At 42.8% G+C, this 17,191-nt stretch overlaps 1 protein-coding gene across 1 annotated transcript in view; it reads left to right on the forward strand.

The window, feature by feature from the left end:
• The first annotated feature begins 7,100 nt into the window (after positions 1–7,100).
• Positions 7,101–17,191, forward strand: part of PON3 (paraoxonase 3) — a 31,182-nt gene continuing 21,091 nt past the window's right edge. Inside the window, exons 1-2 of the mRNA XM_061197778.1 lie at positions 7,101–7,192; positions 7,851–7,921. Of these exons, the coding sequence (XP_061053761.1) occupies positions 7,119–7,192; positions 7,851–7,921 (145 nt within the window). The 5' untranslated portion in view covers positions 7,101–7,118. The remainder of the gene's footprint in view (positions 7,193–7,850; positions 7,922–17,191) is intronic.

The raw sequence follows: 17,191 nt of genomic DNA on the forward strand, positions 1-17,191 counted from the left end.
CCTCCTGCCAACAGCCATGCAAGTGAGACATGTTGGAAATGCCTTCAGATGACTGCAACCTCATGAGTGACCATCAGCCAGAAGCACTTCACTAAGCTGCTTCCAATTTCTGACCTACAACAATGCTGAGATAATGTATTTTAAGCTACCTTGTTTGGGGATAGTTTAGTGCATCATAACACATAATTAATACACCCATGATAAGTAAATTATTCGAGATACACACTGTCTCCTCTTACTCATCACCCATTCACTTCTCAACCAACTACAGTCTGGCTTCTGTTCTTGCCACACAGAAACTGCTCTCATCAAGATCATCAGAGATCTTCGTGTTGCCAAATCCAATTACATCTCTCTCCGCTCTCATCTCACTTGACTTCTTAGCAGCATTTGGCATGCTCTCCTCTTCCTTCTTTCTTGAAACACGCTTCTGCCTTGGCTTTTGCAATACTATTCTCCTCTTTCTTCCCTCATTATCCCTTTTTTTTGTCTCCTTTGCTGGTTCCTGTACCTCATCCAAATAGAAATGTAATGGTTCTTGAGGGCCAAAATTGGGTGCTCTTTCCTCTTTCCTCTCTCCCATTCATTCCAATGGGTTTACATACCACCTGTATGTCAAGTAATTTGGATTACTCCAAAATGAACATTGCCAGCTCGAACCTTGCAGTCATCCTTAATTTCATCTTTATCCTTAACCATCAGAAACTCTACCTGATTCTACCTCCAAGTGATATCTCAGATCTGGTCTCCTATCTCCACTGCCATCTCTGTGGTTGAGCCTTCTATTACCTTTTACCCGAAAGAGTTTTCCAGGTGGGCTTCTCTCTACCAGTATTTCCCCTCTCCAATCTATTTCCTACTCGGTAGCAAAGTACTCAGATCACATCATGTCCTGCCAAGACCTTTCTGTGTTACCAATCTCTCCATCAAGGCCTGCAAGGTGCTGTGTGATGTGATCTGGGCTCCGTGTCCCTCGCCAGCTTCATCTGGCGCCACTCCCCTCCCTGCAAGGGCTTGAGCCACACTGTTGTTGCAAGTCCTGGCAAACACCAAGATCTTTCCCTCAACTGAAATGCCCCTCCTCCCACTCTCTGCAGATTTAGTTTCTTCTCTTACTTCAGGCTTCAGGGTTTTGGTTTTTCTTTTAATTTCTTTTTTATTTTTATTTTTTTAATAAATTTGTTTATATATTTTATTTATTTTTGGCTGCGTTGGGTCTTTGTTGCGGAGCACGGGCTTTCTCTAGCTGCGGCGAGCGGGGGCTACTCTTCATTGCTGAGCACGGGCTCTAGGGCACGTGGGCTTCAGTAGTTGTGGCACGCAGGCTCAGTAGTTGTGGCACGTGGGCTCAGTAGTTGTGGCTCGCGGGCTCTAGAGCGCAGGTTAGTTGTGGCGCACGGGCTTAGTTGCTCGGCGGCACGTGGGATCTTCCCAGACCAGGGCTCAAACCCGTGTCCCCTGCATTGGCAGGAGGATTCTTAACCACTGTGCCACCAGGGAAGTCCCAGGTCTCAGCTTTAATGTCACCTCTTGAGAGAGGCTTTTCCAATTCTGAGGACAGCAAAGGGCTCCACCGGGAGCATGTCTTTGATTCCCAAACTAACGGGTCCAGAGCCATATCCCCTCTATCTGGCCCTTACACCCCAAGAGAAAATATTCCTCTGCCATAATCATCCCAGGGCCAGGTGCCAGGGGGCTAGTGACCACTTCTATAGCCCAAAACTTGCCAAAATTATTCAAACTAGCCAATCCTAAATAGTTCACCCTGCCCTGCCTTGGCTTTACTGCAGAAACCCCAATAAAGGCAGCAGCCTAAACCCTCCCGTCCTGTCCTCTGCGTCCTGATCACCCAGGTGTCTTTCCCATGTGGCCCTGCACCATGTGCTGTGTGTGCCTCCTGTCTCTAGGTCTTGTGAGTATAATAAACTATTTTTTCCTGAGCCTGTCTCCTCTTATAGCTACACATGACTGATTATTTCATAAAAGAATACGAAACAATTTACTTTTTTACTTTGTCTCTTTTTTTTGCTTCCCCTTCCCTCCTGCTTCTTTCCTTCTTTTCTTTCCTCACTCCCTCCCTTCCTTCCTTTCTTGAAATATATTTCCCCTCTAGAATGTAAGCTCCTTGAACGCAAGGGCATCTTGTCCACACGATGTCTTCAGTGCGGAGCAAGTAGTTGTAAGTGCTCACCAAATAGTGCTAAGTGTGAATGACAAGCAATGTTTCTTCCCTTCCTTCCCAATCTCCCATGGACTCACTCACATGCCATTCTAGAGAACAATTTAAACTCATTGGGCATGAACATATCTGGAGAGTCATCACCACACAGTGATCCGTGGGGTCAGTCATTTTTGAAACAAACGTGCAGTGTGTTAAGTAAATTTGCTTCACAAATGTGAAGCAGCCACAGAACCTCCACATGGTGTGTGTGTGTGTGTGTGTGCGTGTGCGTATTTACGCATTTTCTTCTGAAATATGCGTCATTGTTTTCATAGGAGTTTCTTCTCACTTTTCAAAGGTCAAAATAATATAAAATGGTATGTTGAAAAGTCTCCTTGCCATCCCCTCTGCCCCATTTATGGGAAACCAATTCATTAGTTTCTTGAGTATCTTTCAAATATTTTTATATAAATACAGGCAGATACAAATACATATTCTTATTTTTCCCCTTTACTTCACAAAAGGTAGCAGACTATACACCGTTCTGCACATTTCTTTTTTTCAAATGTTCTAAAATCCATATTCTCTTTTTTCTGAAACAGCTTTATTGAGATATAACCACATTCTCTTTTGTGATTTGTTGCTCTCTCCCTCTATCACTCCTGGTCAAGATTCACTAATATGAATGATCTTTTTAAATTAAAAATTGTATGATAATAAACACAATGAAAATACATGGTTTAAAATGTTCAGACATCATAGGCCATACAAAACAAAAGCAAAGTCTCCTTCCATGGTCACTGACCTCCCCAGTCTCCATGACCCCAATCTCATGTATTGACTCTTCAGTTTGTGTCATAGACTGTTTCTATGTATATCATACACATGCAAAACATAGAATTCCTCTAATTTTTCCACCATAGGATGATATGTATGTACATTCTGCATCCCCCTGAATGGCACTTTCATTATCCATGGTGTTGGATTAACTAGATCTATGTACTGCAATTACTGTTTAGACATACATGCTTCCATTCGGTCCTATTAGCTCTTTGAGGAGTCCCACTCTATACGTAAGAAAGGCCCAGAGGGAATAGGTGATTTCTAAAGACTAAAGAGTCATTTCCACACAGAACTGGGACTTGACCTCAGGACTTTTGAATTCATTTGTCCTGCTCTTTCAATGACAGTAAGTCCCTTTTTATGACACTGATGTACTCAGTGGTCTCTGCACCAAGCCAATTTGGCCTCTTGACAGGGTTTGAGTGACCATTACACTCAAAGATTAGCCTTCAAAGATTAGATATGGATGAGGGGCTATGGGTCCCTTTCCCCACAATCTCACTGCCAGGCAGTATGTTTCAATAAACACAAAGCTCAAAATCAAATCTGTCACACACAAATGTTTATTACCAAGGAGGCATGAAAATCATCCTGTGATCCGTTGTTCTGTAAAGTCAGTGAAGTCCCAGCTCTGTCCTGTGTATTTCAACAAGCACATGAGAAAAAGTTTCAGTCTGAGACAAAGTTCTGAAGGGAGGATTCAGCTCACTTCAGATCAGAAAGCAGAATCTTCCTTGGTCAATAGTGTGGACACAGCATACAACAGTGTTCTAGAGCTGGTGCTATGGTCTGAACATTTTGTCCCACCCCAGATTCATATGTTGAAATCCTAACCTCCAAGGTGATGGTATTAGGAGGTGGGACCTTCGGGAGGTGATTAGCTTATGAGGGTGGAGCGCTCATGAGTGGCACTAGTGCCCTTTTAAGAGACCCTACAGAGCTCCCTTGTTTCTTCCACTATGTTAAGACACAGCAAAAAGACAGCAGTCTAGGAAGCAGTTTCTCACTTGACACTGAATCTGCCGGCAACTTGATCTTGGACTGCCCAGCCTCCAGAATGTGAGAAATAAATGTTTGTTGTTTCTAAACCACTCAGTTTATAGGTTTTTTGTTATAGCAGCCTGAATGGACTAAGACAGCCAAGAACCCACTCCACTGGTTTGAGAATGCTGGCTTCTCTGTTCTTGTTCTTACTCTAGGCAGAGCTGGAGCTGCTTAGACTGAGGCAATGTCTTGCTAATCCACATATTTTGGACAAAACTAGCTTTACCTTGAATAATTATCTCTAATATCTCGAGCTAATGAGTGAACTCTCCAGGTGCAGATTTTGATGGTGACACGTGATATGGTCCAAAGTTTGGACTTCTTTAATGCTACCTAACCAGGCTAGGGGTTTGAATCACTGATTATGGTATTCAGATGATAACTATCCACCTCTAAAGTTTAAAGTCAATACACACACACACACACTCTTCTGCCTAACGTGAAGAAATTTAAAACAAATTATAGATGACATAGCACTTGCAATCAATTGCCCAAGAATATATCTCTTTTCTTACCCTCTTCTTCATGCTATGCTGGGAGGAAGCAAACACAGCAAAATAGGAATAAGTACTCTAGGGTCAGTAGATCTCAATCCAAATGGAATTTCTGACACTTCTTAGTTATGTAACCTTATGTAAGTTATCACGTAACCTCTCTAAGCCTCACTTTCCTTATCTGTAAAATGAGGATAATAAGAAGTGGGGCTTCCCTGGTGGCGCAGTGGTTGAGAATCTGCCTGCTAGTGCAGGGGACACGGGTTCGAGCCCTGGTCTGGGAAGATCCCGCATGCCGCGGAGCAACTGGGCCCGTGAGCCATAATTACTGAGCCTGCGCGTCTGGAGCCTGTGCTCCGCAACAAGCGAGGCCGCGATAGTGAGAGGCCCGCGCACCGCGATGAAGAGTGGCCCCTGCTTGCCGCAACTAGATAAAGTCCTCGCACAGAAACGGAGACCCAACACAGCCAAAAATAAATAAATAAATTAATTTAAAAAAAATGAGGATAATAAGAAGTAATATGATAAAGCATGCAAAATGCTTAGTACATAGGAACAATTATTACTATTTCATCATCCTTTCTTTTTATTCTCCCAATATTTACTTCTCCCAAGTCCATTCCTTACACCCACCCATCTAATCAATTTTTAGAGACTAACTATTAAGTGCAAAGTTCTGTGGCTGGCACTGGAAGACCCGGTGATCAATGGGATGGGGGTCTCTCCCTACAATTAACCTACACTCTCAGGTGGAGGAGGTTCAGATTTACATGGTGGTTAATGCTTATTGGCTTCTTACAATGTACCAAGCACAGTGGTGAGCACTTTGCTCTCATCATAACATTTGATTTTAAGCCACGTATGAGGCAGACATTCTTTTACAAAATAGGAATCTGCTGGGTAAGAAAGTTGAGCACCTTATCCAAGCTGGATATAACCCAGGTAGCCTGAGCCTTAAACTCTGGACGCACGCCTGCACCATGCCTCCTGGCCCCTCAGCTTTGGGAGCACTCCTCTCTTCTTCATATCTCTCCTCCTATGTCCTCATGAAAACAGCATTCAATTCCTCCTCTGCTTGAACTCTTTTAAAATTAATCTTAGAAATAATTATCTTATCAGTACAATTCCAGATGTTACAGTGTTCCTCTAGTAGCCCTTCTTCCACAGCTTTAATAAAAGCAGCACAGTTAAGGAAGGGCACAGGGTCTGGAGCTGGACTGCCTGACTCTGCCACTCTCCAGCTGTGTGACCTAAGGCAAGTTACACAGCTACCCTGTGCCTTGGTTTTCTCACCTATAAAATTGGGATGTTACCTACCTCAGAGAAGTACCGAGAATCAAAAGTAGGCAAAGTTCTAAGCACAATCCAAGGCACATCGTAGGTGCTGCATAAATGGAAGGCTTTATTATCCTACAGTAATTATGTATTCAGACTATATTCATGTATCCCACAGGTCAGAAACCTCCTTTTCTTTCCTTAATATCTCCAGTTCTGTAATCTCTCAAACATATTTACTCAGTTAAACTCAACAGAACTAGTACTATTTCTTTCTGTTGGTAAATAAAAACAGATCATGCTTGAAGATGCTACTTTGCTCTGCCCAAACTCAAGTCTTCCTCACCTTCCGCCCCTCTCCCTCCAACCTGGCCGTCATCATGAGCAGGGGAAGTGCATTCTTTGCCTGACAGGATCTGAAGACCCAAAAGAAAGAAGGATCTAGGAGTCTTTTGAAAGTCTAACCTGCCAAACAAACTATGTTACCCTTCCCCCCATTCTGCTCATCTTCTTGCTACCTATTCTATTTATTTCTTTTCCTTCACTTCTCCCGACTTCTCTTTATCCCAAACGCTGGGGGACGGATGCTGATATTAACAAATCCACCCAGTCAACAAACTGAACTGGGTACCCACCACGTTCAGCATTCAGAGGCAGGCCATGAAGCCAGGAGATAAGGTCCTGTGCTCCAAATCTTGGAGAAGAGTGACATAAAGCTCTTCGCTTCGATTATCTTCCGTTTATCACTGCTCCCTGGGTCGAGGGATCAATTCGCCGTCTCATATAACTCCACAAACGCAAAGTTTCGGCCTCTGAACTCTAGCTCCCCGCGCTCCCCCGCCCCTCCAGTTTCCACTTCAGGCCACACGAGGAGATGAGGTAGAATTCCGCAGCTTTGGGCAGCAAACCGCCTCCTCTATCGTCCCAGCAACCGGTGGGATCTTGCCAAAGCTGCCAAGAGAACACCAGACCTTAACCCAGGTCTACGGCTCCTGTCTCTGTACTTTGAGCCTTGAAGAATAAAAGAATCCCGCGAGTAAAGGTTTCCTTGAACCTCGAGCATAAAGATAGCTTTGATTCACGCGGATAATGGTGGCCTGGAACCAGGAGCGGCGCGGCGGGACGGGGCGGGGCGGGACAACGTGACCTTGGCCCAGCGCCCGGGCAGCGCACCAGCCCGGGAGGAAGCGACGGGCGGGGTGGGCAACACCAGGGGCGGGGCGGGCAACACCAGGGGCGGGGCAGGCGCCAGCCCGCAGCGCCTCCCCAGCGCCTGCGCTCGCGCGTCGCGCCCCAAGACCATGGGGAAGCTGGTGGCGCTTACCCTGCTGGGCGCCGGCCTGGCCCTAATCGGGGAGAGGTTAATGACGCTTAGGTGAGTTGGCATCTTGATGGGAGAGTCCTCGGCTCTTATTCTCTTCTTCCAAGTTAGGTTAAGGTCTGCCTGGTGCCGCCTTCCTATAGCGGGTAAGAATGAGCAGTTTGGGACCCCATTCCTCAATCCCACCTAGCAAACTGTCCCTTGAGAAGCGCACATAGGGAAAGTGAGCTGACTTCTTGCCTTTCCTAAGATGGTGGGGCAGAAATGCACCCCCCCCCGGCCCGCCCCTTTCCCAGGTGGCCCTTAGCATTCGGCTCCTGAACAAACTAACTCTTTTGGAAGCGCTGAACTTGGGGTAGGGAGCCTGTTGAATTTTGGGAAAGCAGTAGGGGACAGGGATCAAAAGGCAAAACTATAGGGGGTTAAGGGAACCAAAGTGCAGATTTATAATAGACAGTACTTTAGCACATTAAGTAATATTATTTTGTGCATTTAAATTAATAATATTTATTTACTATTAAATAAATAATATAGGCACATTACCCAGATAATGTCCACATTATATAAATAAATAAAAGATGGCTACTTATGTGTGATATCATCCATAAATGATGAGAAAGACAGTTAATGAATATGAAGGTGATTAAAGACCATGTTTAGACATTGATTTTGGATGTTGTGCATTGACCTCCAGTGTTTTTATCTTCTACAGAGAAAGAACTAATGCATATCGAGAAGTGGAGCCAGTAGAACCCCAGAACTGCCACCTTATTGAGGGACTTGGTATGTATGTGACAGTACAATTTCTTGGTACCATCCACCTGACAGAGGCTGCCAGCTAATTTAATTTGCTGCTACTCCTTAAACCCTCCTACTGAGGCTTCAGCCTCATCAGCTTTACCCAAGCTACCTCATCCCACATCTCCAAGAGGTCTCCTAAATGTCAAAATCTGTGGCTTTTTCTCAGTCCTCTTTCTTACTGACATCTCTCAATCATTTGAAAAATGTTATTGACTACTCTTTGGTTGGTCCCTCGCTGAACTCTGCTCCTGTCCCTTCTGTGACATTTCACTCCCTTCTCTGTCTTCTTCTGTTGCCTATCTTACTTCTTTTTTTTCTTCTCCCCTCTCCTTGATGATATTCCTAACGTCAGGTGTCACTTCCTTCAAAATTTATCTGCAAGTACTAAGAGGAATATGACTTAGCCCTTATTCTCAAGAACCTCACAACCGACTGAAATTTTTTTTTTTTAATTAATTGAAAATCCATAGCTGGATCCCTAATCACTCAAACTGCAGGCCTTCTTTTCCTGTCTGAAATCTGCTTTACCTTTCTGTCATTTCCTCCCTCATACCCCCACCTATAACCAGCTCTTCTTCTAGACTTCTAAGCATAGGACCCGCATTGTCAAAGAGACTCAGTTCAAAATTTAGGAACCATCTGTTGTCCCCTCGTCCCTCACTGTTTCACCTGAGATATGTTGGCCTCTCCTGGGCCGCCACACAGAGCTGATCTCATTTACTCCTTACTGCCTCAACTGCTTATTCTGGCTCCAAGTCTTTCACTCTCCCTGACAATACTACTAGAAAAACAAAATTCTAGCTCGATTCTGTTCACTGTTCTGGGAATGTGTTCTTTCACTTTCTCACCTTTGCTCATGAAATTACCCCCAATGATTTCTTCATCTCTGCTGGCTGAAATCAGCTGGAAACTCCTCTCCTACCTCTGAACTCTCACAGCACTCTGAAACTCTTGATTCACTTGTGACACCTACTACATGCTTTATTTTAGAGCCAGCAGTGTTCTTTCTTTCTCTCACAATCAGACTGTAAACCTCCTAGGGTCAGGGACTGTGATTTATTTCAGTATGTGACAGGATGAAAGCACAGTTTATTGTGACATAAGATATATATATATATTATATATATTTATATTATATAGCTCTCCAAGATATGTTACTAATATATATATATATATATTTTTTTCTGATATACATATATATCAGAAAAAATAAGAGCCCTTTTGATTTTAGTTTTCTGTCTTTTTTCCCTCTCAGCTTCTAAAAAAAGAAGAGAAGTAGCCTGGTCCTTGTACTCACTAGTCTTAGATGAGGTCTGTGCTGCCAGCTAGAAAGCAGAATGAACTGATGACAAACTACTTCCTGAGTTTGGTTTTTAAAAACCTGAGCTCCTTCAAGGGATTCTGATGGAGATGGGAGAAGAATATGTGGGTTTTTTGAATAACAGGGACCTTTGCCCCATTCTGGGGGAAGATCAAGACCTAGGAAGGAATGGTTAGAAAGTATCTTTAGGGAGGCTGGATCCTTTATACCGTGCGTCACAGCCCGAGCAAAGGTTGTATGCGCACACATGCAGGACGTGGAAGTGGCAAAATTGTCTAAGTTAAAGGGACCACATGGGCTTGGCAGTGAGTAATTCAGTGGTGACTAGCATAGAATAAAGGCCAGATGGACTTTCCCAAATATTCAGCTTCATTTTAAAATTCACCACCTATGGTATTTGCACAACCCTGGCAGAGAGACTCAGGTTGAATTTCTCTCCAGTTTAGTGGAACGTGGGCTCAGGATCAGATTTAATTTGATTTAAAAAATAAGGAAATATAACATTTAATCATTTGTTCACTGTCTTGTGGAGTAATATTCACATTGACTACACATATATCTCTCAAAAGATAAGAGCCTACCAAGTAATTTAGAGGGGTAAAAAGACTAGATCATTTCTAATATCTAGTCCAACTCTCAGATTGTATGATTCAAACAGACTTGAGAAGTTAAAACTAGAGCAGAAGAAAAAAATGCCATGTCACTTCTCATGTCTGTTGGCATGTGTACATTTTATATTTGAAGAACTAAACAAGTGAGAATGATCATGGGTCATTTGTCAGTAGGACAATATTGCTATATATCTAAAAATAATAATACTGCCTTATCAAAGGCCTAGTGTCTATGAGCTTTCTGTTGAGCCCTTTGGAAACATTTACATCATCCTCACAACCACCCTATAAGGTGGGTGCTGCCATCTGTCCTTGTAGATTAGGAAACTGACACCCAGAAGAATGAAGTTACTTGCCCAGTGGTCCAGAACTAGAGGGTGACAGGCCTAGATTATGAGCCAGGGCAGTTTTCTTCCATGCCTTTGTACTCTCTGTTGTGTAACACTGCCTTTCTTATCTACTGACAGCACATTTTTATTATGAAGCTTCAGGGAAGTATGATAGCAGCAGAAAACAGAAAATCTGAGACGCAAAAAGGTGAAATATTAATAAATAGAGCTGACCAAGACAAAGCAGGCTAGATATTGAAATAAAGCTCACTAATAAGATAATACTCGCAAGACCCAACTATTCCAGAGTGAAAAGCTTTATGAAACAATGAAAACACTAAAGGATTGAAGGCAGGGTGTGGTAGGTAGGCAGTAATAGAGCTGGGGAAAAATTCTGATTTGTGTTTTCTTCAAGACCTAGAGTTTTGTGGTTAATTTTATTGGCGAACAAACTCTTCCTCTTTTTGTTTTCCTTCCCCAGTATTCTTTCTGGGAAGAAAGGTTGAATGGTAAAATAATTCTAACCTCCAAAAACCATACCTCAAAGATCTTTTTGTGTTAAGTTCATCCTTTTTCCAAGGCTTTGAGGCTCAAGGATTGTCTTAACTAGGAAGTTGTTTGGTTAATCAAAGCTGCACTTGAAATATGAATAGCTATATCAGCTTGCCCTTGGCAGGATTATCAAGTAGACAGACAGCCATTGTATGTGGTGTCTTCCTATCTTCCCCTCCATCCCTTTTCCCTCCTATAGCTTCCCACTTCTCCAAGATACGTTTCTACTCCACGGTAGGTTCCATTTGTTTTCTTAGCTGGCTGTCAGAACCTTCTCTCCAAGATGTGAAATGAGGATAATATTAATTGATAGTAATTTGGTGTGAGATTCTTTCAGGATGTCTGTAGAGAACTATTGGAGGCCAAAGAAATGAAGTTATGCCAACTAATAGGGTTGACAGATTAAAAGGCAGTAGATGCCTATTTGTAAGCCTTGTTTTAGACTTGGCAGTGGGGTTTTAAGGTTAGTTGTGCACAGGTTAACGAGTGTGTGGAGGGGACTCAGGGGTGGGTTCCTGGGGACTCTTACTCCCACAGGTGCCACTGTTTCTGAGATGCACTGGGCCATCATGCAGGTGCAGCGTAGGTGAGGGAGGAGGGCAAAGGAGGGTCAGGAATAAAGTACAGTCAGCTACTAATTCTTTTCCACATCTGAGTGCAAAGCACCAGCTTCCCTATCCTCTGGGTAGAGCAAGTAAAGACAAGCATAGTCCTTTGGAAAATGCCCACTCCTCTTGCAGGTGAATTACTGAAGTAGGTTAATGCTATCATGGGAGATATGTGACATGGTGTTTGGAAGATAAAAAGACCAAACCAGAGAGTATACAACTCAGGACATCTTCTACTCAGAAATTAACACACACATCAATAATTTAACCTCAAGACAAGACGAAGTTCAAGAAACTAAAGCAGTTTATCTTTTTTAGTCAGCCCACCAGCTTTTACTGAAAGCTTTTATAGTGAAAAGGCAGGTATTATATTGGGTGCAAGTATACTGTACTGAATAAAACCTGGTCCTTGTTTCCAGGAAGCTTACTTTCTACTAGGACATTAACAAATGCAGGAGGTTGCAGCCCAAGTGTGGAAAATGTCATGGTGGATGCAGTCACAGGTGACCGTATTAGTACATAAAATGGATGCTGGAGCCAAGAGAGGTTGAAAAGGCCGAGAGGGTAGCATAAAACTCATGTTTAAGAGCCCGTGACACTCAGCCAAGTGGAGGTGAGGGTGGTGTGGGAAAGGTGTGGGTTGCCAAGAAGCACGAAGCAGCATGTTCTCAGGCATGTAGGTGAATGAGTCTGGCACATTTTAGGAACTGCCGACAGAAGTACTGCAGCACACCTGGAATGGAGAGTGAAGAGTGGGAGCCACAAGAATTGAGACTGGAGCCTCAATTCTGTGGAGAATTTGGGATTTATACTGCCAGCCCTAGTGGACCATTGGAGGGTTTTAAGCAGGGGCATAACAAGGTCAACTTTGCAATTTAAAAAGATGACTGTCAACAGTGCAGAGAATGGTTGTAGGGGAGCAAAGCTGACCCATTAGGAAGCTATTATAGAAATCCAGGAGGGAGCTCTAGAGCTTGAAAGACTTGTGATTAGTTAGATTTGGGGAGTAAGGAAAAGGAAAGCATCAAAGATAACTCCAAGGTTCCTACTTTGTGTACTTAGGGGATAGAAGTGTCATCCACGGAAACTGAAATATAGAAAATGGAGCAGATTCAAGAGGGAAATTTCCAGGTCAGTTTGAGACATGCTGAGTATGAGAAATGAAAAGGCCAGGTAGAAATGTCCAATATACAGGTGAATACAGAGGCCTGGAAATTGGGCTTGATTTAGAGATTGGAGAATCAAGAGCATGTGAGTGGAAGCTGAAGCCATGGGGCTAGAGTCAATGATGCAGGTAGGATGGGTACTCTGTCCCTAGAAATAGCCAAGGGCAGGTAGAGCCTGGGGAGTATCCACATCCAGGATGGAGGTGGGAAGGAGATCGGGCAAAAGGAAACCAAGAAGTGATTGTTTAGAGAAAAAAAAGTGAGAGAAAAAAGTTTGTTCAAAAACTAACCCACCCATATTCAACCTGATTTTTAAAATTGCTTTATTCATTTTGCTGGATTCTCCCAAAGTCTATTTTACTCCATGTAGAAAAAGCACTAAATCTTTCAGGCCATCAAAATACCATATATAGGTAAATCTTGATTAACTGGATTGCTTAGAAAATGGAAAGCTCTAATTAATGTAATTATCAGGTTACTGGTTGGGGATTAGTTTCAACCTTCAGCATAATCAATATGATTAAATCTCTGTCCTCCAATTTTCAGTGCCTATTGTTTATTATTCTGTTGATTCAAATTTGCATTTTCTTTGGCTTTGTTCCACTTTTCTTTCCCCTGTTCTCCTCTATCCTCTGTCAATTGCCTTTTGACACACTAATAACCCATTACCTTAGGTAACCATTTTCCCATGTATTCCATTTACTATAGCTGTGCAACAAACTACCCCAAAACTTAGTGACTTAAAAGGACAATAGGACTTCCCTGGTGGCACAGTGGTTAAGAATCTGCTTGCCAATGCAGGGGACATGGGTTCGATCCCTGGTCTGGGAAGATCCCACATGCTGCAGAGCAAGTAAGCCTGTGCACCACAACTACTGAGCCTGCTCTCTAGAGCCAGCGTGCCACAACTACTGAGCCCGCATGCTGCAAGTACTGAAGCCCTCACGCCTAGAGCCCATGCTCTGCAACAAGAGAAGCCACCACAATGAGAAGTCCGTGCTCCACAACGAAGAGTAGCCCCCGCTAGCTGCAACTAGAGAAAGCCCACGCACAGCAACAAGACCCAACGCAGCCAAAATAAATAAATAAATAAATACCCTGTTTTTTTAAAAAAATAAAAAGACAATAGTTATTTTGCTTATGAGTTTGCAGTTTGGGCAGGGCTTAGTGGAGACAGCTCATCTCTGTTCCATTTGCATCAGCTAGGGTGACTGAAAGGCTGGGAACTAAAGTCATCTGAGACTCCTCCAGACCTCTCTCTGCACTGTGTGGTCTCTCCACAGTCTCTCTTCTGTAGCTTTAAAGTACCAGACTTCTTATTTTTAGGTTCAGGGGTCCCAAAGTACATGCCTTGAGAGAGAGAGAAAGCAGTGGCAGGTTTGGTTATGACTTTACCTTGTATGTCAGGTGGCATCACTTCCTCTTCATTCTATTTGTCAAAGCAGTTAGAAAGGTCCACCCAGGTTCAAGCAGAGAGGATACAGATGTAGCCTCTTAATGGAAGAGTATGAACATCACATTTTAAGAAGAGCATGTGGGGATTGGTTCAAGATGGCAGAGTAGAAGGACGTGCTCTCACTCCCTCCTGCAAGAGCACTGGAATCACAACGAACTGCTGAGCAATCACCGACAGGAAGACACTGGAACTCACCAAAAAAGATCCCCCACATCCAAACACAAAGGAGAAGCCGCAATGAGATGGTTGGAGGGGCGCAATCACAATAAAACCAAACCCCATAACTGCTGTGTGGGTGACTCACAAACTGGAGAGCACTTATACCACAGAAATCCACCCACTGGAGTGAAGGTTCTAAGCCCCATGTCAGGCTTCCCATCCTGGGGGTCCGGCAATGAGAGGACGAATTCCCAGAGAATCAGACTTTGAAGGCTAGCAGGATTTGATTGCAGGACTTTGACAGGACTGGGGGAAACAGAGACTCCACTCTTGGAAGGCACACACAAAGTAGTGTGTGCATCAGAACCCAGGGGGAAGGAACAGTGACCCCATAGGAGACTGAACCAGACCTACCTGCTAGTGTTGGAGGGTCTCCTACAGAGGTTGGGGTGGCTGTGGCTTACCACGGGGACAAGGACACTGGCAGCAGAAGTTCTGGGAAGTACTCCTTGGTGTGAGGCCTCCCAGAGTCCGCCATTAGCCCCACCAAAGAGCCTGTAGGCTCCACTGCTGGGTCACCTGAGGCCAAACAACCAACAGGGAGGGAACTCAGCCCCACCCATCAGCAGACAAGAGAATTAAAGTTTTACTGAGCTCTGCCCACCAGAGCAACACCCAGCTCTACCCACCACCAGTCCCTCCCATCAGGAAACTTCCACAAGCCTCTTAGATAGCCTAATCCACCAGAGGGCAGACAGAAGAAGCAAGAACTACAATCCTGCAGCCTGTGGAACAAAAACCACATTCACAGAAAGATAGAAAAAATGAAAAGGAGAGGACTATGTACCAGATGAAGGAACAAGATAAAACCCCAGAAAAACAACTAAATGAAGTGGCGATAGGCAAACTTCCAGAAAAAGAATTCAGAATAATGATAGTGAACATGATCCAGGACCTCGGGAAAGAATGGAGGCAAAGATCGAGAAGATGCAAGAAATGTTTAACAAAGACCTAGAAGAATTAAAGAACAAACAAACAGAGATGAACAATACAATAACTGAAATGAAAAATACCCTAGAAGGAATCAATAGCAGAATAACTGAGGCAGAAGAACGGATAAGTGACCTGGAAGACAGAATGGTGGAAATCACTGCCGCGAAACAAAATAAAGAAAAAAGAATGAAAAGAAATGAAGACAGCCTAAGAGACCTCTGGAACAGCATTAAATGCATGAACATTCACATTATAGGGGTCCCAAAGGAGAAGAGGGAGAGAAAGGACCCCAGAAAATATTTGAAGAGATTATAGTCCAAAACGTCCCTAACATGGGAAAGGAAATAGCCACCCAAGTTCAGGAAGTGCAGAGAGTCCCAGGCAGGATAAACCCAAGAAGAAACACACCGAGATATGTAGTAATCAAATTGACAAAAATTAAAGACAAAGAAAAATTATTAAAAGCAGCAAGGGAAAAATGACAAATAACATACAACGGAACTCCCATAACGTTAACAGCTGATTTCTCAGCAGAAACTCTACAAACCAGAAGGGAGTGGCATGATATATTTAAAGTGATGAAAGGAAAGAACCTGCAACCAAGATTACTCTACCTGGCAAGGATCTCATTCAGATTCGACGGAGAAATCAAAAGCTTTACAGACAAGCAAAAGCTAAGAGAATTCAGCACTACCAAACCAGCTCTACAGCAGATTCTAAAGGAACTTCTCTAAGTGGGAAACACAAGAGAAGAAAAGGACCTACAAAAACAAACCCAAAACAATAAAGAAAATGGTAATAGGAACATACATATCAATCATTACCTTAAATGTGAATGGATTAAATGCTCCAACCAAAAGGCACAGGTTCACTGAATGGGTAAAAAAACAAGACCCATATATATGCTGTCTACAAGAGACCCACTTCAGACCTAGGGACACATACAGACTGAAAGTGAGGGGATGGAAAAAGATATTCCATGCAAATGGAAATCAAAAGAAAGCTGGAGTAGCAATTCTCATATCAGAAAAAATAGACTTTAAAATAAAGACTATTACAAGAGACAAAGAAGGACACTACATAGTGATTAAGGGATCAATCCAAGAAGAAGATATAACAATTGTAAATATATAAGCACCCAACATAGGAGCACCACAATACATAAGGCAAATGCTAACAGCTATAAAAGAGGAAATCGACAGTAACACAATAATAGTGGGGGACTTTAACACGTCACTTACACTAATGGACAGATCATCGAGACACAAAATTAAGGAAACACAAGCTTTAAATGACACAATAGGCCAGATAGATTTAATTGATATTTATAGGACATTCCATCTGAAAACAGCAGATTACACTTTCTTCTCAAGTGCACATGGAACAGTCTCCAGGATAGATCACATCTTGGGTCACAAATCAAGACTCGGTAAATTTAAGAAAATTTAAATCATATCAAGCATCTTTTCCAACCACAATGCTTAAAAGATTAGAAATCAATTACAGGGAAAAAAATGTAAAAAACACAAACACATGGAGGCTAAACACTACATTACTAAATAACCAAGAGATCACTGAAGAAATCAAAGAGGAAATCAAAAAATACCTAGAGACAAATGACAATGAAAACACGACAATCCAAACCCTATGGGATGCAGCAAAAGCAGTTCTAAGAGGGAAGTTTATAGCAATACAATCCTACCTCAAGAAACAAGAAAAATCTCAAATAAACAATCTAACCTTACACCTAAAGGAACTAGAGAAAGAAGAACAAACAAAACCCAAAGTTAGCAGAAGGAAAGAAATCATAAAGATCAGAGCGGAAATAAATGAAATAGAAACAAAGAAAACAATAGCAAAGATCAATAAAACTAAAAGCTGGTTCTTTGAGAAGATAAACAAAATTGATAAACCTTTAGCCAGACTCATCAAGAAAAAGAGGGGGAGGACTCAAATCAATAAAATTAGAAATGAAAAAGGAGAAGTTACAATGGACACCGCAGAAATACAAAGCATCATAAGAGACTACTACAAGCAACACTATGCCAATAAAATGG

Source organism: Eubalaena glacialis, chromosome 8 (genome assembly GCF_028564815.1).
Source record: "Eubalaena glacialis isolate mEubGla1 chromosome 8, mEubGla1.1.hap2.+ XY, whole genome shotgun sequence".
Classification (NCBI taxonomy): Eukaryota; Metazoa; Chordata; class Mammalia; order Artiodactyla; family Balaenidae; genus Eubalaena; species Eubalaena glacialis.